The sequence below is a fragment of the Falco naumanni genome, chromosome 10 (assembly GCF_017639655.2).
Source record: "Falco naumanni isolate bFalNau1 chromosome 10, bFalNau1.pat, whole genome shotgun sequence".
Taxonomy (NCBI): Eukaryota; Metazoa; Chordata; class Aves; order Falconiformes; family Falconidae; genus Falco; species Falco naumanni.
Window position 1 is genome coordinate 2,141,062 of NC_054063.1, and position 24,469 is coordinate 2,165,530.

Genomic DNA, 24,469 nt, shown 5'->3' on the forward strand with positions numbered 1-24,469 from the left:
TCACAGAGCTACATGCTGCAACCACAACTCGGGTGTGATGCAACCAGTTTTAAACTACAAAATGTATCCTCGTTTCTTCAGTAGCTTGGGATAGGCTTGCGTCTGTATGAATCAAACTGTGATTGCGAGGAGCTACGGAGAGAAGCCTTGACTGCAGTGCAATTGCTCTGTGCACAGAGGATGCCTGGCCATAGGGGACAAGGTCAGATGGCTCTGAACAGGAACCTACGTCAAGTCCTAAACACTGGAAGCAAGAGATGTGAGTGGGATGCATTGGGAAGATCAGAGAATCACAGAATGGCTGGGGTTGGAAGGGACCTCTTGACGTTGTCCTACTTGAAGAAGCCCTTCTTGTTGACCTTGACATCCCCCGCCAGATTTAATTCCAAATGGACCTTAGCTTTCTTTGTCGCAGCCCTGCATACTCTGACAACATCCCTATATTCCTCCCAAGTGGCCTGCTCCCTTTCCACATTCTGTGAACTTCCTTTTTCTGTTATAATATGAAAGATCTGAAAGGCAAGTGGAGTAGTTTCTGCTTCGATCAGATCATTTTGGTGATGGCTGCTGGTACACACAAGGATCTGTAAAGCTTTTTGTTTAACTCTGGTGCAAGGAATCAAGGTTTTGAATTGTAAGCAGCAACACAGGATATTTAAAAATAAACATGAGATCTTCTGGCCAGCCTGTTGTCCCAGGGTTACGGTCTAAGACTTTGCAGGAACCTATGTTTGTGCAGTGCCTAACATGATAGCGTGATGTGACTGGAGCTGTACTAGTCAGATGTACTGACCTTTTCCTCCTCTTACCATCATCCAGTTCCATGGAAGTGCCGCTGATGTAAGCGAAGACTTCCCTGAGAGTCATGAGGGATGGAAACCAACAAGCCAAGACTGCCTTACTTGGAAGTAAAATTAGCCCCAGACAGCTACAGCATGGAGACTGGAAAGTTTACAGGCTCCCTGGTGCTTCTCAGAAGGTGAAGGTCAAGAATGAGGAAGGCTTTGCCGAGCCTCCTGCCAGCAGCCAGCCCCTTGGCAAAACATACTGCCTAAGGACCCCCAAAACCAGGGGATGGCTGGGAAGGGGAGCTATCAAAGGCCAGACACCAGCTTTACTACTAGAGTCAACCACTCCAAGAAATTCTCAGCTCACTATCTAAAGGACTTAAAGCCGTTAAGGTCTGTACAGACAGATGTTTTTCTGAACAAGGACTACCGAAATGGCACGGTGGGCTTCTGTGTGGGGCATCAATGGCTCCAGGTCCCATGTGCCCAATCTACAATGACGCTTTCTAATTCCCCGCTTCGTGGCTGAAGCTGGAGGGTTTTCCAGTTTGTGTATTATCTTGATTTTATTTTTTTTTTAATGTAAAGGCTCTGCGGAACCTATTAGAACCTCATTGTCAATTATACAACGTACTCTGCAGTGAGACAGACATAAATACCAGATTAGATGGTAGTAAACATCTCAATCCTGCCTCAAAAGAAACAGAATCCAGCATGTTCTTTTACAGCTGTGTTGACTTTCTAAGGCTTAACTGCAGCACGTAAGGTGGTAAAGCTCATTAGTCACTAAACTGATTTGGCTCTGAATACACACAAGGAATAGATCAGCAAAGTCGGAAGGCATCACTCCTAGAGGTGGTTTTCAGGTTACAGCTGCGTTTTAAAGGTAAAGGTTTTAATTTTTACCAGGTAAATTTAATCTTACAAACAGATATGAAAGACTTCAGGGAAACCAGTTTAGTTTTTCTGACAACAGAAATGCCCATTCCCCTGCTTAAATGGGTGGAAACGTAGACTAAAATATTCCGCCCCAATGTGCATTTCAACTTTATAACGAGCCAAATTATTTTCTACTGTTGTGAAATACTAAGAATTGGCAGCAGCTTTCTAGTGTGCACAGGTAAGGTTTGATACATCATTTGGGTATTGGCAGCTCCTACGACATACCTCTGCTGCTCAACATTAACTTGTTTTTCAATGCCAATGGCTATATGCAAAGTCACTTCTCAGATTGATGAGCGCTGCTAGCAGATGAGATAACGTTTAAAGGACTAAATAAATTTGCTTTGCTGTTAATTACAACATTCAATGGTTTATAGTGGGTGAAAAGACATTCCGTATTCCCACCAGAGCTTTCCCATGGCTGAGCCAGGCATCAAGCATCTGGTCAGCTCTTCCTGCTCCAGTGTTAACTCTTCTGCAGGAGTGACCCCCTGTGCTCACTCTCAGAATACAGAACAATGATGAGGTCAAAAGCCCCACACGGTATAGTTTTTCTTACACTATTTGTTGTTACTAGCTGAACACTGCATCAACTTCACGGGGGGTTCCCTGTCCTCAAAGCCATAGAGGACAGTTCACCAACAACAGGCTAATTGCTGGTGTCATTCCCTTTCCCTCCCCTGTCCACCTTGCGGGTGAGCTCTCCTGCACACAAAATAGCTCTTCATTCGTACGGGAGGGTGGAATTCAGCACGGTGCCCTCACCGCTGCTTACGTCGTGTGTGGGCACACCAACAGGAATATGATTTAAAGCAAGCAGCTCCATTAAAGCCCTATAGCCCATCCTTTCTCTTTCTGGATGGATGTATGTGTTCTGTCTGTGCTGTAGCTGCCACAGAATAGTGTCCCTGCTGGCCTTCACCTTGTCCTCTTTGTCACTTGTTGGATTGATGCTGACATTGTGACAGCTGGAGGGTTTGCCTGAAATGGGAGTGGGCAGTAATGCTCTCTATTTAGAGAACGCAGAGCACTGGCTGCTTATCTGTACAGCTCAAATAACTTGCAAGCAATCAGCAGAATCAGCGTTTCAGTATTTCCATATGATGTGAATGCCTGATCCAGGCAAGAAACAAAGACTTGAGGGAGAAGAGGGATTTGCTGTCTGAAGACTTCAAGAAGAAGCTGGGAGGTCTGCCTACAACTTAAATGAATTTTCACGAGGAGATCCGAAACAGTATAAGCCAGAAAACACAAATCAGAAAGTAAACAAGCTCCTCTCAGAGCAAAGAAAAGACTCCCACCAGCAAAGCTGCAACTTAAGGGTAAGAGATCACCTGAAACACGAGAAACGGGCCAAATCCTGCCTCAGTCACACATGCATAAACCTAATACTATCTCCCCTGCGCCAACCTTTCTTTGTTGTTACAGACTCCACAACAACTCCAGAAGTTTACAAAGAGATGACACAGGAGCTGCAGGTCCAGCTGGAGAGTGGTACTAGCTCAGTGATGACTTCTCAACAGCTTGTGTTCCCTTTCCCACAGATATCTGAACTCTACCTAGGCACCAGACGGGAAACCTGCAGAGAACAGAGTTCTCTTGTACAGAACCTTTCCGTACAAGAAATGAGACAAAAACCTCTCTTACAGTATTTGGGTATTGTATTTGGAGGTGTCAGGAGGGGCACAGGTAATGAGAGAAAGAATACACTCCACGTGTGGATAGAGGGGAGGGAAGGCAAGGGACAAGTTAACCAAAATTCACGGAAGTCCAAGCAAGTTGAGCTGCAAGTTTTGGAAGAAACTCTTTTTTTCCTCATTCCTAGCAAAATTCTGAATCTCCAGTAGGTTTGCTACTCCTCCAGCTAGAGACACAACATCCTTCCCCAAGCCCAGACTGGAACTATAACAATTTACACTAGCTAAGTGTCTGACAGATAATATGCAGTGGGCCCTACAGAAGATTTAAAAGGGTCTTACCCCAAGGATATCTGGGGAAGAAGGGAGTGGATGCAAAATGGAATTAAATAACATAGCAATCCTGTCTCAATAAATAGCAGGAAACCAAGGGAAACAGTAGCTAGCAGGGCAGCGTTCACCTTCGCTGTAGAAAAGGCACCGAAGAATCATGTATCAACGGCAGCAAGTAAACAAAAGAGGTAAAAAAAAACAGGAAAGAAAAAGAAAATCACTGGCCCGGGTTACAGTGAGGGAGGGAATCGCCAGTGCAACACCACACACTTGTGCTATGAAGGGGAAAGCTGTGGCGGAGCCTGTGCATCTGTGCATGGATGGGGAGGAGCAGAAGAAGGGGTACAGGCTCGTGTCCACCAGGTAAGTGAAAGACACAGCGGGCTGTTAGGGGGTGGGCAGTCTTGAAAGAGCGTGGGGAGCAGGGGTAGGGAAGGGGAACAGGTGGAAGGGAGAGGACGGCGCATTATTATGTTGCTCAGCAGGGGCTGGGGAAGGAGAAAAGGCAGAAGGGAAGGAAGTTCTTACCACATTTGGAAAGTCTGCCAGTCATCAACTCCATACAGTTAGTGGTGTCTGGATCATAGAACGGAAAGAGGAGGGAGGGAGGGAAAAACATAAAAAAAGGTTTCCACACCTCTGTGCATAAAGTAGTAACTTAGCACATTATTACCTGAAGCAGGAAACATGTACACATCTCCGTCTTTACACAACCCAGGCCAAATTCTGCCACCCGCTGTGCGCCAGTGCAAACCTGGCCCTGTGGCTGAGGGGATGCTGCCCCAGCCCCGCTGCTTCCACTCACCTCTTTATCGGAGCTATAGGTATCGATGAGACATGGGAAATACTCTGCCGCTACATTAGCAAACTAAAAGCCTCCAATACACTCTTTCACCTGGCCAGCTTTGCAAGTCAGCCTGCAACAGCCAGGACGTGCCCAGCCAGCTGACCTACATGCACCAAAAACCCGGAGGGAGGAGGAAATGCAGCACTGTGCTGTTGGACGTGGAAAGAGAAGGCTACTTACACAGCTCAAAAACATCTTTTAGACCCCGACGGATAATGTCCAAGTATGAACAAAACTCTGCCTCTCTCATTCATGTGTAGTCTCTTACTCCTCTTGCTTTAAACACCGCTCTTCCCAGGCAATGGAATTACTTCTGGAAAGGGTGGCAGAATCTGGCCCTAAGACGTTACTGTCCACTTTGTGTATAGCTCCCATTGCCACAGCCTCTGAGCGCTACTTACTCGGGTGCGATAAGCAGAAGGAGCTCTACATGTCAGCTTCGAAGCAGAAAGGACCAGCCCTGCTGGACACGTCCATGTGGAACCTGCTGGCAAGCCAGATCTGCGGCTGTCAGCCAGGATCCCCTCGCGTTTGGGGTGTAAATTGTTGTGTCCAGGAGTGCGGGGTGAAGTGGAGCACTCGGTGCTGAGCAAGGCTAACAGTTACAGCACCCAGTGCGGTCTCAGGTTGCCTCTGGCCTGGCCTCTCAATGAACACTTTGGTATTCAAGAATTGGGCTTCTTGGAAACACGCACACATATGCTGAAAATCCCCACTGCTGGGAAGCTCTATGCTCCCTGTTTGCTGAGAAGTCTGCAGGACAGAGGGAGGGATCCGCTCTCAGCATTCCTGCCCTTAAATACCGAGGAAAGCAATACCGAGAAGGGGGAAGGGCTGCTCGATGCGCCCCGGTAAGCTGAACCCGTGCTAGAAGCGTGTGGATGCGTGTGTTTGCTGCTGCAGCCAGACCCGAGCTGCACAGACCAGCTGGGGGAACGTGCAGCGCAGCGGGCAGGTGCTCAGGCTGGTGACGCTGCTCCAGGCACCTGAGCAGCAACGACACGCTCGCCGTCCCCAGGGTCAGAGGCAGGCTGCTCGGTGGGAGATCATACCCACAGAAGGTCTCTCAGAAAGGCACGAGACTGAGAAAAAGAGAAAGGGGGGAAAGGAAGGAGGTGAAGGAGAAGAGAGGCTTCAAGAACTGGGACGAGGCATCCGAGGTGTCAGAGCCAGGTGCTTCCCTGCCTCAGAAATTCTTTGGCTGCTCTGACTGAAGGCAGATTAAGCCCCCAAATTACATCTTTCCCTGAAGATGCCAAACAAGTTTAAGAAGTACCCACAGCTGCTGACTAAGCCAATGATCAGAAGTCACGATTAGGAGTTTGTATTGTTTTTTTTTTTCCTTTAATAACTTGGAGAAGTTTGTGGCCTCATGCCTTTTAGTGGTTCCTGTCCAGCTCCCTCTGAGTCACCTCCGCTTTGCCATACCGCAGTGCAACACACGTCCGTAGTGGTAGGGCTCAGGGCATTCACCCAATCATTAGCAGAACCTACGCTTTGAAAAAACACCCAAGAGCAAGGAAAGCCTCAAATATGACCACAAGATTGTTTCTGACTCCAACACCTGGAATTTCCCCCTCAAGCCTGTCCAGACTGACTGACCACACAGCTAACTAGCAGTCTGGAAACAACAAAGGCAGTATTTGGATCATGTCAGAGCATGTAAACATTGTGGCTGGTTTACTAAGATTCTCCTGAAATGGGTATTTCTGTTTTCTTGTTCATTTTAACAAATTAAAAATCATCGTGTCTCCTTAATACTTCAGAATGCCGTTTTTTTTTTTCCAAGTCACTCGCAATCAGTATAGCTCTTTTTAGTATTTCATCTAAAGCTAATTGTGTAACATTAATTGTGTGATCAGAATGCAAACTGACAGACCTACACCAGGAAAAAAGGATTGTGACGTTGACTTTTTGACAGCATAACATCTTGGGTTCTGTACTTCATTTTGTTCCTAAAAACTAGGTTTGCAGGTTATAGAATTGGTTTTGATGGAGAGGGAAAAACACAAACCCTTTCTTGAAATAAAAGACCATGGAAAAATATCAAAGTAATGCTAATAAAACCTCTTATTTGTCTTTCTTAAAACTTCTAGACACAACTATAATTTGCATTCTCTACATTGCCATGGCCAGTCCCAGAAACTGCAAGGGAATTTATTTATTTTTAATGTCTTTCCAACCCATGAGCCGGTGGTTTTCCCCCCATTCCTAAGGCACAGCAAACATGAGCGCACCAGACACAGTAGCTCATGCCACATCGCCTGAAAGAATAACGGAGTTAATATGCCTTCAGCTTCTCTGTTATAATTACTTTAATACTTCTTTAATTTCCATCATATTGTAACATCTGCTTTAGTAAATACTCTTCTATATGATAAAATATTTCATCATTTTAAAGTAGAATTTTCATTCTAATTAGAAAGACTTAGACTCTTGGCTGTCAGCTTCTGCTCATGGATAATAATCCATCACCCAGTGACTGTGGGATCCAGGTGTTCGGCGGGATGAATAAAGCCAAGGCCCAAAGGCTTTTAGCTGTCTGAGAAGTGTTGATGGGTCATCTAACTGCATTTTTAATGTGTGCTGTTTCATTTTTTAATTAAAGCATAGTGTCAGTGTCAGATCTCAATCCTTCTGATGACAAGGCAATTCCTTATTTCACAGAGATTGCTGGCAGTCACTCACGCTTTGGATTCGACCAAGCACCCTCACAAATGACACCCAGTACAGTTCATTAACAGATGGAAAACGCTTTGGTTAAAGCAAGACCTTCCTTCAAAAGGCCAAACAAGCTCTGAATCCATTAAAAAGTGCTAGTGTTCTGCTGAGCTTTCTTTCCCAATTTTCTTTTAATTTCTGTGTTTCTGTCTTACATAAATTTCACAATCAAGCTGCCTAGTTTGTGATGCTTCTGATATCTGTGAGACTGAGACTTGTCCCAGCCCAGAAAATCTCACCCAAACAGCTGCACCCCTGAGATCTCCAAACACTGGGCTAGGTCCCAGAAAGCACTGAGCATCTCCTGCCAGATGCTCATAGTCCCCAGTAAACATTTCCATTAAGGGAGATGATGTCAAGGGAGCCACCAGCTCCTCTGGTCCAAGGCAGTTATCATTTAGTTGGAATTCCCCGGTGTTTGGGTGCCTATTTGAAATGCACTGCTCTCCTATCAAAACTCTGGAGAGCTTGGACTTTTTTCCACATGCTTTATTTCAGGACTATTCAGTTAATTTTAATGAAGGCTGTTCAGTATCAGTACTAAAGCTCTTTAGCAAACAAACAGTGCTCTGCCAATCCAACCAGGCATTACACGGCACCTTTTGTAGGTGGGAACCATGAGAGCAAGATGAAGTGATTGCCCCAGACGCTACAAGAGTGGCAAGATGTGAAGGATCGCACAAGAATGCAGGAAGTTATAAACCTGGGACCTGGATGATCACCGGACAAAACTGACGTGTTCCAATTCCAAGCTGGCATTTGCACAGGTCTGTTTTGGGTTGGCAGCTGGAGGTTCACCTTGCAAAGCACTTCATTTGCTCCTCACTCCCTTTTCTGTCTTGACGATAAAACCCATCACACATTTAGAAACCGTACGTTTCTTACACACTTTTTGTAGCAAATTGGCCAGCCTAGACCCCTTGTGAGCCGTGAAGATGAACACCCAGAATCCACAGACCAATACCCTAGCAAAGTCGTTGGAGTCATGTGAATGCGTTTTGCTTTCTGAGATGTACACCAGCACAGTGAGGGAGCGTGGGTGCGTACACAGGAGACACACAATGAGCAAGAATTTGCACTGCCCTATTTTGAAGCTGGATATGGTCTCTAAACACTTGTTTCTGCTGAGGAAAGGCATTTCCAGCAGTAACACTGAGATGCTCTGAACTTTGAGACGCTAATGGCTAAAGTCTGAAAAGAAGCTACTAAATATAATAAAGAAACAGAAAACCTATTATGAGGAAGTTATAAAAGCTATTTCAGTATTGCTGATTGCCCAGAACATGAGAAAATAGGGAAAAATAAGAATATGCAGCACCCCACACTTAAAACCAAAGCCCAAAGAGGCAAGAAAATATTAGGGAAATAAAAATTGATACCCTGTGAATGATCACAGATGGCTTTTGCATGTCCCTATTCACCAGCTGTTTCTATTACTCTTTTGTGCAAAGGCATTGGAGGAAAACAGATTATGATTTAATGGAAAGAGCATTGGGCTGAAACAGGCACAAATCTGAGATGTTTTCCTCCATGGAGAGAGATCCTTCTATCTCACTAAAGGGCAGACCTGCCCAGGGATCACTTTGGTAGAGAGTACAAGGCTCCGGGACGGAGCTGTGCACGGACAAGACAAGCCCAGCTGCTCTCACGGACAGCGATCCTCGCTCTTGATGCAGAAGGGACCGTCCTTTCACGGCCTCCCTGGGCTTATGGCTTTCGCAATACCAGTAACAAGAACACACGGACAGCTATTCCAGTTCAGATCAAAGACCAAAAGTGCCTAGTGCTCTGTCTCCACCAGCAGCTACACAGACGTGCAGGAGCGTAAGGGCAGGCGAAGCACAGGAGCGCTTCCTCCTGACGCTGCCTCACCCTCACCGCTTTCAGGTCAGAGACCTCCCGAGCCCGCTGCGGCTTCCCTGTTTAGCAATCCTCATGAAGATCTCTCATCCAGGGAGTTGTCCAGCCTTCCTGTGAGTCAGAAGTACTCAGGGGAAGATGAGCATCTGCAAGCCCCTCGCATTCAGAACCTGCTGCAGCAAGGAGTTCCACAGGTCTTACCCTCCATGAAGACACGCCTCCCAGTAATTTTTTGGTACAAGGATTCCACTACTTTCCTATGATGGCCTCTAGCTCTTTCATTAGGAAGAAAAAATGAACAACCAATCCCTATCTACTTGTTCCATGCCAGTCACGAGACCCAGTATTGTCGCAGCAGTTACACCACAGCGGATTTAACGTCCTGAAATGTTAAGGTCAAAGGCTGATATGTTGCACTAAACGTGGCCAACTGGACAGTGGATTTTAGAAGTATTACATTAGCTTTTGGGATAATTTCATTTATTTACACATTTATTCAGGTAAGGGAGGGAAGCTATTTTCCTGCTTCAGAGTATGCCAGAAGAAATAAGCACAGCCAGTCTTAGGAAGGAAAAATGGAAGTGGATGGAGGGATACCCAGGGGGAAGGGAGATTGTAAGGTGCTCAAGTGTGACACAGAAACACACCTGCCTAAATCAGGTAGATACCAGGCTCACATACACACACACACACAGATGCATGGGCAACACGACATCTACAGACACTGTTGTGAGCTGGAGGAAATGAGAAAGAGGAAAGCGTGTTCTGAAACCCAGGCAAGCCGGCGTAGTGGGCTGGCATGCTGCTTAACAGATCAAAGAGGGGCAGGAGAGAGAATGACTATCAGTGCCATGTGCTTATCAGGCCTTGCGTTACAGGCTTTATCCTGTGTTCATTGAATCTTCCCCTTCTGCAGGCCTTCCTTTACATGCATGCGCCTTGCACAGGTGGTTTTCATCACCCCGCCTGTAACACCATTGGAACTAGAAGGCCGGGGAGACAACTGCGCAGAGGATACACCTGTGCATGATGACCTAAGAACATCTCCCGTGATGGGCCAGTATTGCTGGCCAGAGCCAGCAGTACCCTCAGAGATAGAGGAGGAGAGGCAAGGTGACCTGCGAGCTCCTCCCGTTGCAGCAGCGGGCTGCCTACAGCGTCCTCAAACCAGGCACCCGAATAGGAGTCCAACCACCACAATTCTGTGAGGTGTTCAGGGCTGGGGATATGGGAGAAGAAGAGAAACAGAGAAGACTCTGCCTTGTTTCTAGTGAGAAATGCTGCATAATTCCATGGCAACTTCTAGGAAGCTCCTGCACACGTCTTCCCAGCCACAGCTAAGCAGGGTGCTGAATGCAAACTCTTGCTGTCCCTTCATCCCTTTGTTTCCCATCACTCTCTGACTGGCTGGGAATGTGAACCACGGGGTCTCCCTGCTTTGAAACACAGGTGTATCTTCTTGGTAACAATCCTTTTCCCCCTTTTCTCTTTTCCTTGTACTACGTGCTCCAACCTATTTTCAGGTTGAATTACTTCTCTCTCTTTCAAGAGACTTGCTTCAATATTCCTGATCAGGTCAGGTGATGTGATACAGGATAGTCCGACATCCTGTCTCTCCCGAGTATCCTGCCTGGATAACTCCCTAGCTGAGGGAATTCTCATTTTTAAGTTTCAAGAGACCACTTTGGTTTTGCTGCATGTGGAGTTGTCTGTTCCTCTGGTGTTAAAGATCAGGCTGGACCTCCCTTGCTAGAATTACATGCTCTCATGTAGCTTTAGGCAATAGAAAGAGATTCAGTGAAAATAATATGATTTCTCCATTCTAGAACAAGGACAGAACTAAGTCAGATACATTTGTCACAGCACAGTTTGCCCTACACTTCTCCCTTAGTCAGACAAATGGGTTTTATTCCTGCTATAGTATGACTTTCTTAGGGAGATGCCTTGCTTCACGTGCAAGTGTGCAACAAGGTCCAAGTCCTTCTAGAGAGCCTCAGTACCTAGCACATACTAGGGTGAAGGAGTTAAGAGAGATCACCGTCTATTTACTTAAGCTTTTTCCTCACTGGAAAGCAAGGGTACACTTCCTTCCCTATGAAACAAGGAATGCCTGAACATCGTTGATGCAGCAGGGGTAATATGAACTAGATTTAAAGGATGCTTTTCTGTCTAACTTCCCTCACTCCCACTTGGCCCCAGCACTCCCCAAGAGCAAGGGCTGGCTGGCAGAAAACTCTGGTTGCTTCCTTGAGTTCGATTTAATTTCAGAAGTCCAGACAGCAAAAACCTGAATCAACCATAGTTCTCGTATCCTCACCTTTCCCGTTTCCTAACAGAATAACCCATGTGCTGGGCACCCTTGCAATCCAGCGTGCAGAAGGTCAGGCAGTGCTGCAGGGCAAAAGCAAAGTGGAAAACAGTATTTCCTGAACTGAGCATACTTCTCTGTCATGGAGTAAGCATACACTCTTCTAGATGGAGTTTTTTATCTTCAGCTGTGAAAGCCCTACTGCTAGACCAGAAGGATGTAACCCATATGTGCAATGAGCCAAGGACACCTGGGATTTAACTGCAGGATGCAATGCCTACTTCATTCCCCCACTTTTGTCTTGGTTTGTTCACACAAAGGTCAAGCGTGGAATTTGGCTCTCACATATAATATTGTTACTACCTTTTCATCATCATACGATGGGAAAACTCTTCCCACTCCTCCTGCCTCTGCCTTCTTCCTGCAGCCTCTGTTCTCTACCTTGCCCCTACTTCTCCCCCTGTTACAGTCTTTCTGCTTCTCTCCATTTTACCCTCCCTAAAGAACTCCCAATAGCTGAGCTTCCTTACTTTTTCAATTTTCACCTTCTTCTTTGTCCTGTCCTTTTAAAGAAGAGTTAACACTGATAATTTTTCATGTGTGTGTGTGTCACCGCTAGTGTTCACAGTGCTACATAACGGAGGGATAAGGCCAGTTTCTGAATTATCAGTTCAGGCTTGCCTGCAGATTCACATTGATGCCATTGCACAGGGTCACACACGTAAGACTTTCTGGACCACCATGAGGAATTGAAATTTACTTTGAAAACAGGTAAAATATAGCTTCTGCAGAACCTTAGTATATAATTTGTGCTACCACAGTATCAGGCCAAGAATTTGATCACGCTGCTGGAAACTATTAGCCACCTTTTGACCACCTCAAAATGCTGCTGTTAATGGCTAAGTTAAGAAGTAGCTCTCAACTTTGTTCTGGGACCCTCTGAAGTTGGAGGTTTCTAAAGTGTGTGTGAAGGGTTTGAAAATTGGGTGTCTTCTAGAGCATGTCCCTGTTCTGGGAGATTTTGGAGCTGGAGAAAATCTGGAAGATCTATTGATGATGCAGCTTTGGATGGAGGAGTGGGCAAATGGCTCTTTGGGTGGGAGGAGGGCAGAAGCTGTTCAGCTGGGGAATGCACTGGGAGTACTGGCGTGGGAATGAGAGAGGGAGGAGCAGGGTGGGTGCGGGGAGTTACTGCTCTGTCTGAACGGAGCTCGTCGCTTGCTGTAATCAGAGGGATGGCCTCCCTCCGCCTCCTGGTACTGAGAGGCACTTGACCTTCCTGTCCCTGCTGAAGCGAGGTGCTCAACAGTAGAAGCTACTTACCTGATAACTGCTGCACTGAAGGCTGGTCATGTGTGCTTAACAACTGTGCCTGAATGGTTTCTACTACCCTCTTAAAACGACGGCTCGGACCTGCGAGGAGAGAAGAGGCACAAACGGCCGTGAGAGGAGCAGGAGCCAAATCCTCACACAACCCAGGGGCTGGAGGGGAAGGATCACAAGCGTCTGCCCTTCAGCCTCGTCCCCAAGAGTGTAGCTGTCCTTCGGGCAATGGCATGGCTCTGAGGAACTCTGGTGCAGCCCCCCCCCCCCCCCCCCCGTGAACAGGGACCGTGCTGTGCTGGACCTAGCAGGAGGGAGGGTGGCTTTTGTGCTCTTTGGTAAAGACAGCAAGGGGGGTTGGTTGGCTGGTTTGGTTTAGCCCCGGGGAGGGGCGCGTGGCTACCCAGAAGAAAAGGGTCAAACCACAACAGGTGACTGCACGTTTCTGTTCCAGCGGCCTCACAGTGCCCCGCCGAGACACCGAGACCTTTGTGTGAAACAAGGAGACAGCACAGGGAGGGCTCAAATCCGATGCACAGAGCAGGCATTTTAGTGCTAACCATGGTGGCGGCAGCTTCACCTCTTTGGGAATCTCTTTCCCTCCCAGCATTTCCATCATGACCAACACCATTTTTGTTCCTGATGTGCTTCTTGCCCAGTCTGACTCTCCCCCCAGGTCCAGACAAGTTATGTTCCTTCCCTGGCAGAGCTCTCTTTGCAGGTTCTGCCTCAGCAAAGAACGAGCCAGCCTGCACCCACCGCACGGCTTTGCCACGGTTACCTGATAGGAGTGTGAAAGTGACAGAATAGATCCCGTTCTCCTTCTGCGCCTCTCCCCCTTCTGTGTATGTTATGTCCACCTGGAACTTCACTGGCTTCTGGAAGACAGCAGGACCTCCTGTGGACTTGTATTCTGCACGGAAACTTGTCTGTGAGATGACACTGTGACTGAGGCTTGGGATCTGAAACAGGTTGACAGAAGGAGATAGTAGCACCAGAGCACAAGGGGAACAAAATGGCAAAATTTGATTTAGAACACCACACGTTTCCAGAGTGGGTAAGATTTGCCAGACTTGCTTCTGGACTTGGATTTTTAATGCACAGAGCGTTCTTGTGAAGTCCGTCAGAGTGTAGGTTGCTTGGCACTGCAGAAGAATGCACTGCTCCTCACAGGACTGACCCAAATGTAAAGGCTGAATATTGATGGAATACCCACCATGCTTATAAAATCACAAACATATTACATTATTATAATGTAAAATATTTTTTACATTATTAATGTAAAAACACAATTAATTTATATTGCACTACAGAATTACAATATAAAAATACAATGTTGCACAACTTCATACACTCAGCCTTCCTTTCCCTAGTCATCTGTCGCAGCACTCTCCAAACTATTGTTACACTCAGTCTCATAATCTGAAGGTCGTGACTTCGAGCCTCACATGGGGCAGCAATTGTCACAGCACTCTCCAAACTATCAAGCTGCAACAAGGTCTTTTACCACCTCATCCCAGCACACTCTTCATGCCAGTCCCTCAGCTGCCTTCACCTCATCCAGGGCACACTCACTCTCTCTCACTTTTCTGTTTCTTCCTCCTCTCTTCCTCGGCTGCTCTCTCTTCATCAGCTGCCCAACCCCCTACCAGAACCAGCCACAGCTGCACCTTAGCTACATCGGCCAACCCGCTGCCCCTGAAGCCAACCACAGCTGTATATTATCAATGCTAATTAACCCAGCTTCGTTCCTCTACACTCATCTACCAGTTCCGAGAAATGTCTTTTGCTGAATGAAAGCTGATACTAAGGGAGAAGGCAGAGAAGTCAGTGGGATGTAAGCCTGGATATAACAAACCACCTGAGTAGCCTGGTCTGATCTCACAGCTGATCCTGTTTTGAGTAGGAGACCTCCCCAAGTCCTTCCCAGCCTCAGCTGGTTGGTGGTTCTATGATACCAAATAGACATCAGGACACAGAGCAGACACTTAGACAAGCGCCTGGGATATCCACAGGGAAAGCATACCTGCAAATAACTCACCCAAACCACAACTCCTATCAATGTGTAAAAGAACTCTGAGAAGCTTTCTGGTATCAACTGTATCTTCAGACCCGTGGTAGAATTTCATAACTGCCTAATTTTCAAGCAGTTACCATTCACAGTTCCTGCCAAAACGTAACATGCTCACGTTCTATTTATTGCTCCACAAAGGACCAGATTTTTTAAAAATATAAACTCAAATCACTTGGAAATCTGGCCTCTAATTTAGGAAGAAAAATGAAGACGAGTTCTTTGAGAAGCTGACCTTAAGGCTTAGGCTGTGACAATGCATTTACGTTGACTGTAGGAGACGATTCATAGGGTTTGCACACAAACCACTACATCACGCCTCAACCCCCACGTGAGGGGTATGTACAAGATCACCAATACAGACAGCAGTGCACGCTACGCAGGAGCGCAGCGAAACGCACAGAACCGATGTAGTAACGTGGCTGCTGCAAACCACTCTGAGATGGATCCCAGCGCCTGACGTCTGCTACTATACTGCATCTGCTCCTTCTATGCCTTTACAGATAAAAGGATTATGGCTGGGTTTTTTTCTGGAAGAAATTCATTGCAGCACCAGAGACGCTAAAAAGGAGTGCAGTGTTTTGTGGAAAACAATATCAATTCAACAAATGATATAAGGAATTAAGTCTCCTTCTCTTAATTCTATTGAAAAAAAGTCTTAATTATATTGTCAGCTACCTTGAATTGAAAAATCTCTTGAATTAACTTTACTGTGCTGACATTTTCCTCATTGGTACTTCTAGATAGTAAGAATAAGGGCTTTCTATAGGAAAAAAACGACAATTTCCCTCTGTTTTCCTAGACTGTAAATAAACAGCTTCTGCAACAACTGAAACTCCGGTCACCAGAGGAGGTGCCCCTTCTTTCTGCCATACAGCACTGAAGAGGAGATATAAAGTAACAAATGCAGATGTGAGACAGGATTTTTGTCCAGCTACAGTGGTGGAGGGCATACCCAGCAGAGAGAGACCCAATCCGCTGTCCCAATGGTGTGACAAAGCAGCAAATCACTGTCTCGATGCCACACCAGCAGTGTGCTCCGACTGCAGCCGTATCCCAAGTGCCGGCAACCTGGAGACCCTGCCAAGGAGCCTGAGACCCTTTCTTGCTTCAAGGAGTACTATCTGCAGTTAGAAATTCAGACTGAGACCAGTGGAGGCCCGACTCAAGAGGCCGCGTAAACGAACCCCGCTGAGGATGCACTCGACGGAGCCGAGCCGCTGCCCTGTAACACGTGGCACAAGGTGCCCTGGCTCCAGCGGGCAGCTGGGGTGACTTACCGAGAGGAAAGCGTGGACAATATCAGCCTTAATGGAGCTTAGTGGTTTGTCCTTAATGACCACAAAAATCTGTTCTTCTTTCTCCAAGTTGATGAAGTTACCGAACCAGGATTTTTTGGCAAGCCTGACGTGATGAAAAGAAAAGAGATGGTTTAAAATATTGCGTGCTGTTTCTCACATACCCCCAGCTAGAAGGAAGAAATATTAGAAAAACACGCATGAAAGTTTTGATAACCCTCCAGATGTGATAATATTACTAACAGTGAGTAGAAAACAGTGTCAGAGACTATCCAAAACAACATTTCGCTTAGTGAAAGCTGCTAAAATGATGGACTACCCTGCATTAAGTCTGGCAGCATGTCACCAACAATGAGAAATCAGGAACAATGGTAACCCTTTTGACTGAGCCAATATACCAATTAATACTGCGTAGATAAAGTGCATGTAAGGCAGGGTTATATAGTAACCTTAAATAAATAAGTAACACATTTCTGGTTTGTCTCCGGGGATCTCTCAATTTCTTGTGACAATAAGCAGATGCTGGTAACACAGGGATCTAAGTTTCCCCCTACCCAATTTCAACCCCTTTGGTGTTTTAGGACTCAGAAAGTTCCTTTTCTGAAGGTGGCCTGTTGGGGTGACAGTACAATCACAGGATCTTGCTTTAAGTCAAGCTGTAGGTTCACTGGACCTCCAATCTGTCAGTGAGTGAAATCCACGCCTATGCAGAGGGCCAGGACAAAGGCTGTCCCATGCATTAGTCCCATTCAGGGTGTCTGTAGAACGAGTGAACTCTGGCCATCCCACAAAGGAATGAATTTTCAGTACAAAGGGAGAAGGTATCAACACCATGCACAACACAGCCCAGGCTTTCCACTGACAGCAGTTCCACTTCGCAGCTCCTTTCAGCATCAGATGGTGGTTTCATCATAAAATGAAATTGCTCTGCTTTTTCACACTGATCGTACCAACAAATGTTTGATTTTGCTTCTTGTTTCACCATCTCAATGCACTTTGTTGACATTTCCTTTTAAGTAAAACAGGCTAAAGGAAAAATGCAGAGACATGAATGTTACTGGGAGACATTACCCAGAACTTGAAGGTGGCACCTCTGACAGGTATAGTTTTGATGGCACAGAAGATGCTGTCAGCTATGACATACAGCCAAAGAATTGCCGGACCAACATAAACCCAGGAAAAATTCCACTGCAATCAGCCATATTCTAGTAGGGAAGAATTTAGCATGGAAATGTCAGAAATAAGAAGACCTGCCACCAAGAGGTCGCAGGTTTTTTCCTCCACAGGGTATTTTATAATGCCACGACAAGTCCATTTGCAGTTTTGGCGGACATTCACTGCTGTGTGGAAGACAACCTCGGCGGAGGAGGGGAGCCATCTGCAGAAAGCATTGCTGTACCTCCGCTTCCCAGCAAAGCAATCAACAGCTGGAGGGAGTCATTAGTAGATTCACTTGCTGCAGCAAAGACTCGGAATGAGGAAGGGCAGAGACTAGGAGAGAGAGGAACAAACTAGCAAACTAATTTGAAGTCTAGACCTTCGGGATAAAGAACAAAGCTTGACTTCAGCAGCATCCAGCAATTTGCACTCATTGCTCCACGGATTGCCCAGCTGTCGGCTCACCGCCCATCTAATGCGCACGGCACAAAGCCCACGACCAGAAGACCGCTCCACTGTGCAAACAATCATTTGCTTCTACTTACTGCAGGCAACCCAAAATAAGGGTACAGGAAGATGCCCTTGCAATTTGGTAAACCAGTGCCCCCCACTCAATTAAAGTGGGCTGGAAAACTGTCACTCCCTAAAATATTCATGGGCAGCTGTAACTACGCCGGTGAGCCAGATATTAGCATAGGGAGCAGTAAAGAGAAAGGGCCTCTCATTTAAATGGGTCGTTAAGGAGCCAGGGTTAGAGTGTGAAAGGAAATTACATACTAATTAGCTCATGTGTCTCACACACACCATAACAACTCTGCAAGCCCCTGGAGAGCTGGGGCAATAGCTCCCTGCGTGTAAAGGGTCTATGCTCATTAGTAAATTAGCACCTGGTTATCCATCTAAAACGGCTGGTTGTCTTAGGCTTGCGTGTGCCACGGCCTGACCCGGGGCTGGCTATGGGGACTCCAGGGGCCCACGGGGGTCACACGTGGACGCTGGGCCTGGAAAACGCGTGCATATTTAATTGCAGGTCTGCCGTGTTAAAATACGGCTTTTCATTTTTCTGGTTTTGTTAACGGTTTTGTTGGTCCTTCACTTATAGGTCTCCTAACAGGTTCAAGGGAGCCTGGGCCACAGGGGTCTTCTCCTGCTCAGCTGGGAAACTTGGTCTGGGGTCTCCAGAGTCCGGCTGAGCTCTTCTCTTTGGCAAGGTTATCGCCAGTAATACTGACCCCGGAGGATTCACTGAGTCTGGGCTACGCTCCAGCTTGTTAATCACTGGAACTCACTAAATAATTTTGCTGGTGTCACATAAGATGGAATAGATGCCAGTGGCCTCTCCTGTTCCTGGAATGAACCAAACCAGGCCAGAGCACACATGCTTTTCTCCCCCCGAGCAGCAGAACTAGCTGTGCCCACACCTGGGAAACACGCTGCCGAAGAAGGGGGGGCAGCTGTTACGTGCTGCTGGCGCGGGTTAGAATGGGCATGCGCCAAGGAGCCTCGGCACCCTGAACGCGATGCTCTAGCATCTCACAAGATCAGGCTGTAAGCAGTATCAAATGCACTTAAAATTCACAACCTTCCCTCGTCATGGCAAACCTCCTAAGGGGGAGGGAGATGGGAGGTATGTGTGGGAGGCTGGGTATGTAGATTACTCTAGGGAATCTAATCAGGTGTCCAGTTGATGAAAAAGCAAATAGATTAGCATGAAAATGGAGGCTGGTGCTTTATTACTTCACACTGAATTTCTCGCTGCTATAATGTTGTTCCTTTTCCTACTTCTGGAGCATCTGACTGCGTCGCCTTCTGGAGAGCCTCACTGTGTACCCTACCTGTTCCCGAGCGCCCGGATCCATAACCTCCAGAGGTGTACCTGCTTGGCGTAAGTAACAGCATTTCTCCCCCAGCAAATGCAGCTCGGCAGGTTTAACGCAGCCGGAGCGATGTCTAAATGCCATCCCTAACGCATTCTCTAGGACTTTTCATATGAGGAAGCAGAGCCCTTCCCAGACACGTCAAAGTGCATTACCCATCATCAGCCCCGTTAAATGAACGGCAGTCATCGCTGTACCAGAGCCGGGGCATGTATCTATCGTTCAACCATGAGCTCAATACAGCGCCTGATACGGGTATCTTATTTCTTACAGAAAAGGAGAAAACACTAGAAAAAATAAAGACATGTGGAAGTGGGCACTGAGCAACAAGACATCTATCGTTAAAATATAAACCAGTTCATTATTTTTTATGACTTTTATTATGTTTACTGCGGGGTGCAGCCCAATTGAACTCATTAATATGGCAATTATACAGAAAAAGAAAAAGGGCCTTAGGCTTTGACTTGCATCCAAACTGCCTCAAATGACAGGCACTACTTCCCTATACCAGCTTTTAAAGAGTGAGTGGGAAGCAGAGAAGGCAATAAATTAACAGAAAAACTTCCACCGATATACATACATGAAGAGGAGAAAATGAATTCTGAAGATTTTCTGCTTTAATGGCCTTAAAAACATTTGAGATGAGAATATCATATATTTCTTTGATAAGGATGTGTTCATTTTATGAAATTCTCTCATGCCTCTCTAATAGCAAATGCTCCGAAGTGTTGGAAACACAATTTATTCCGTTTATCTTCCTGGATTTCTTTTTACTAACCTTTACTATTCCCTACCTCTCCCTCTCCTGAAGCCTTCGCCCCCTCCATTCTGCAGCATTAGCTATAGAGTGCCCATCTTATAACAGATAAATGCCAGGTCTGGGGAAAGTTGTTAAGGCAACACCATTGTCACCAATTATAAAACTTTGGGCCCAAAATCTCCATCTAAGACTCATGAATATTTCACACAAGTATCTTAACAAAAGGCCAAATTGCCTTGGTTGGCAGGGTAGGTCTATGGGCACTGGGTGCACAAACACAAGCTGTGAAAATAGAAAGGAATAATTTGGCATCTGTTGCATATATTAGGAAGTGTTTGGAGCCGCGCTCCCTGGCAGGGACTTCCAAACCTGCCATGCAGTGACGCACATTTGTGCAGCGAAATGGCTGAAATGTACGTTGACTTTTAGGGAATGAGTCTGGTGAATATGAAACAGCTTCTGTATGTCCCAGTGCTGCTGCCTAGAATTAACACTGCGTTTACTATCGCAGCCAAAGATTCCTCTGAATTATCTTAGCAGAGGCTTCTGCATGTTATCCTGAGGATGCAAACTCTCCTGTACTAAGAGGAAGACCTTTTTGTGCACAGTTAGTGCCAGTATAAGCCACTGATTACCCTCTCCACTCCTCAAGAGTGGTCTGCTTGACAACCAAATGAAATAAGAGAGAAGGAACATGTTACAAACCTAGTAAATTCAGCGAGCCATGAGAAAATGAGGTGGTTACTGGGAGACTGTTCCATCACCTGTTGACTCCACTGCCATTACCGAGGTATAGACTTTATCCAGGTCATCCCATCCCATCCCATCCCATCCCATCCCATCCCATCCCATCCCATCCCATCCCCTCCCATCCCATCTCCATCCAATGGTCCTTAGCAGAAGAACCATTTCACATCTCTATCCCGTTCACAGGACAACAGGTTACCATCAGATATTGACCCAGAACAGGAGTATATTGCCCTATGACATTCAGGCAAGGAAATTACATTGGTATGTGGTGGAAAAAAAGTAACGTGCTGGCAAATTACTTACTCTGGGGATGATTCTGGGGTTAAATTAGACATCTCCTCTGGTGTAGGTACTGCCCATGCACGCACAGCCAAAGAGAGGGAGGGAGAAAAGAAATTGCTGATTCAGTACCACTTCCATTTTCTGCTGTATACCAACGAAACAATTCTGGCTTTACACCCTCCTGCATTTGCCCACTGCCTCTGCAGACCAGTTCTGACATTTGAACATTGGCCGTACGTCTCTAGATCACTGTATCTAATCGAGTGCTGCATTTCCAGGCTCGCCCTACCCCTCCTTAAATGATGCTACGAATCTGACTGTAATCTTGCACTGGCTTCAGTGGTTTACAGTTCAGACCCAGCCCCTGTGCTGCTTGACACTCTCACTGCTTGACAACTGCTTCAAAGCCCAGCAGACGCGGCTCAGTCACTGCTGCAATCCTCTGCATTTCCCTGAGACAATGCCCCTGACCATCACGGTTCAAAATCTAACTCTTCCGTGGCTGTAATCCCCCTTTCCCACGGGATCACACCCCAGTGCCCTGTAAAACCACAGGGTGCTGGGATAGCTGCTCATGACATCTGAGGATAACGCATGTGACTTTGGGTGCCCTTTGCCTGAACGCAAAAAGCCACCTGGAGCTTGAAGCAGAAAATTTTGCACATCTTAACACTCCAGAGACTCTCAAAAACTGAAATAGGCCAGCAGATACAAAACCACTGATTATATTAAGGGGATTTTTATACCAATTACCAAAGGAGGTAAAAAAAGCATTAACCAAGATCAAACAAGCTGTGCTTCAGAAGGACAATTTCAACCTATTGCCACGGGCTAGTTTTTCTCAGCTGAAGGCTCAGCCCATGGCTATGGAGAGGCAGCGCACAGCCATGGGGGAAACAGCAGAACTCCAGGTTCCCTGAACAAAATGGGTGGAGAAGCTGGAGATAAAATTTTCTTGTGTTCTAAGAGCCACGACAGGGATAGCAAGAGGGCTCAGGAGATGCTGTGGGAGCAGGTGCAGTGGCACGACAGAGCCTGCTCACACGTGCCTTGGGTTAGGACTGGCTGATGCCATCGCTCTCGTTTTCAATAGCAATATTCAGGCCTCAGGACCTGAAATCTGCAGAGCCACGGAGAGGTATCAACTCGCTGCCGAATGTCTGCCCAAATCAGAAGGACCCTGCGCGTCTGGGTGAGCACTCACCTTGCAATTTCCGGCGATGGAAGCGAGGAGACCCCAGGAAACTATTCTTGATTGAGTTGAGTCGTGTCCTCCATGGCATTCCTCCAATGCTGGGGCTGGATGGTGGTGTTGGGTTGGGTGTGCCTGCTGGGCTCTCCTTTGGCGTATGGACAGGTGTCCCCTTGGGGGTAGGGAGGGGACTTCCCCTTGGAGAGGGGTGAGGGGTGACCTGTATGATGGGGATAGATTTGGTGCTTGGGTCAGTACTAGAAGGGAGCAATCTAACAGGAGACATAGGGTTGGTCTGCACTTTAGGAACAGCCAGCTGTGGGTTAAAGCCGGCAGCAGGCGAGCGGCCCTGGGCGTTCTGCACAGGGGTGTTCTGGGAAGAGGGCGCGCTGGTATTGCTGGTAGGGAGTGGGTTGGATTTAGTAGACTGGAGTGGTTTTTCGGCCAATTTGCTCTTGGATGGCAAAGTCTGCGTCTTTGGGTTGGGCTGAAGTGCTGGCTTTGGTTGGAGTACATGTCCAGGCCTGGAGGCGTTCCTACAAGCATCAGGGTCCAAGGAGACTTGGGGTCGGGGAGAGAAAGGGAGGTCGGAGGTCTGAGGGGGGATGAAGAACTTTCTGATAGGCTACAAGACAGACGCAGAGTGTCCATGCACATCAAAAACAGTGAAATACGCATAGAGCGGGCGAGCAGAGAAAGGAAAGTCAGAATAAAATCCATCCGAGTCACAAAGATGCACCATGTCACAGGGAGACACAAGAGATGGAGGTGAAGGGGTAGTGGGGGGAGGGATTTTGCAAAGAAACAAAAACGAACAAACAAACAAAAAACAAAAAAAAAAAGACATGCAGTTAGCTGGGAACACAGCATAATCAACAACAGCAGCAGCGGCAGCAGCAAGAACAACAGTGTCATAACAGGCTTCATCATATTAACCAACCATGTGTCAGCAAAGGAAAACAACAGAAAGAAAAGTAAAACAAAGGAAAAGTATATAAAAAAAACAAAATGAAAGAAAGTAACCAAGAAAAAAAGAAGAGAGAAATCTCTCTGGGATTGTTCTGATTGCCCTGCAGTGAGAGAAGCACGATGCTGTAGGGAGGTGAGGAAGGGGAAGAAGAACCACTCAAGCCACAGACAAATTGAGATGTGCCAATGGGACCACCTCTTCCAGCTCCAAGTGCCTGTATGCAAACCCAGCAGAGAGATGGAACTCAAAACAGGTGTGTGATACACACGGGGTGGTAGGCGATACACACAGCTACTGCACACAGCGGTCAGAACCTCTTTCCTTCCTCTTTACCCCCGTCTTTGGCTAATGCGCACCCCGGCTGCGCCAGACATGGCAGAAAGAGGGGGCGAAGGGAGAGGGACCCCGCGTGGGCATCGCCTCTCCTCCCCTGGCCTGGCAGGTTAAACCGCTCAGCCTTCTCTTGGGGGCTTCCGAGCACACACCACCACGGGAAAAATACGAACTCAGGTGGTGTTTGGTTTGTCCACAGCTACAGCCAAAACTTGAGTGAGGCCTGGCAAATATTTTGTTTATCTGGGAAGAGATGATACTTCCCATCAGACTTTATGCTTCTCCGGCAACATCCCTCATTGTACTGAAGGACAGCTTGACAACTGGAATTTCTGTCATAAAGTCACAGCAATATTTGCCATTAAGTCCCAATTCTATGGAGGGGGTGGGGTGAGCCATTGTTTTGCAAGACACAGTTTAAAAAGAAAAACACAACCAAAGTTCATAATCCATCACCGAGTTACCAAAATGGGATTATGATTTTTTTTTTCCCAAACAAGAACATATACACACGTTAGAAGCATTTGGGAAACCAAACAAACAGCAATACACAGACTTGGGAGAATAGAAGCCTTTTAAAGGGATATTAGCAATCTAAAAATCACATTTAAAACAAAGGTCCTTAAAAAACATTGCTGTTAACACCTTAGATTACAAGCACTGGCAGAATTGTAAAAAAAGAAATCACTACTCAAAGTCTTTCGGTTTGGACTGTGCTCAGATTGTGAAGTCTAGAAATTACTATCCATTATAAATGATTTACCATTATAATTCTTATTATTTTAATTATTTTTATTATTATTATTATTACAATTATAATTATCATTATTACTATTATTATTATTACTATTACTATCCATTCTTAACACCTACAAGCTGTAACCAAGCACTGTCCATACATACCATGTACACATAACGATGCCTCAAATCTCAGTCCCAGGTAAGCACACTCACTATTGAGTTTACTTTCTGGGTTTGATGGATTAGCCCAATGCTGTCATATTCAAAAAATGCAGAAA

At 46.5% G+C, this 24,469-nt stretch overlaps 1 protein-coding gene across 19 annotated transcripts in view; it reads right to left on the minus strand.

Moving 5' to 3' along the window:
* Positions 1 to 24,469, minus strand: part of BRSK2 (BR serine/threonine kinase 2) — a 314,590-nt gene that overhangs the window by 8,526 nt on the left and 281,595 nt on the right. For 7 of the 19 annotated variants that reach the window (XM_040608946.1, XM_040608943.1, XM_040608944.1 and 4 more), the window contains 6 exons: positions 22,160 to 22,772; positions 20,977 to 21,025; positions 16,111 to 16,234; positions 13,541 to 13,721; positions 12,760 to 12,849; positions 4,229 to 4,276 (listed from right to left, as the gene is read on the minus strand). In XM_040608946.1, coding sequence (XP_040464880.1) covers positions 4,229 to 4,276; positions 12,760 to 12,849; positions 13,541 to 13,721; positions 16,111 to 16,234; positions 20,977 to 21,025; positions 22,160 to 22,772 — 1,105 coding nt within the window. The remainder of the gene's footprint in view (positions 1 to 4,228; positions 4,277 to 12,759; positions 12,850 to 13,540; positions 13,722 to 16,110; positions 16,235 to 20,976; positions 21,026 to 22,159; positions 22,773 to 24,469) is intronic. The other 12 variants (XM_040608951.1, XM_040608947.1, XM_040608945.1 and 9 more) reach the window with 3 other exon arrangements.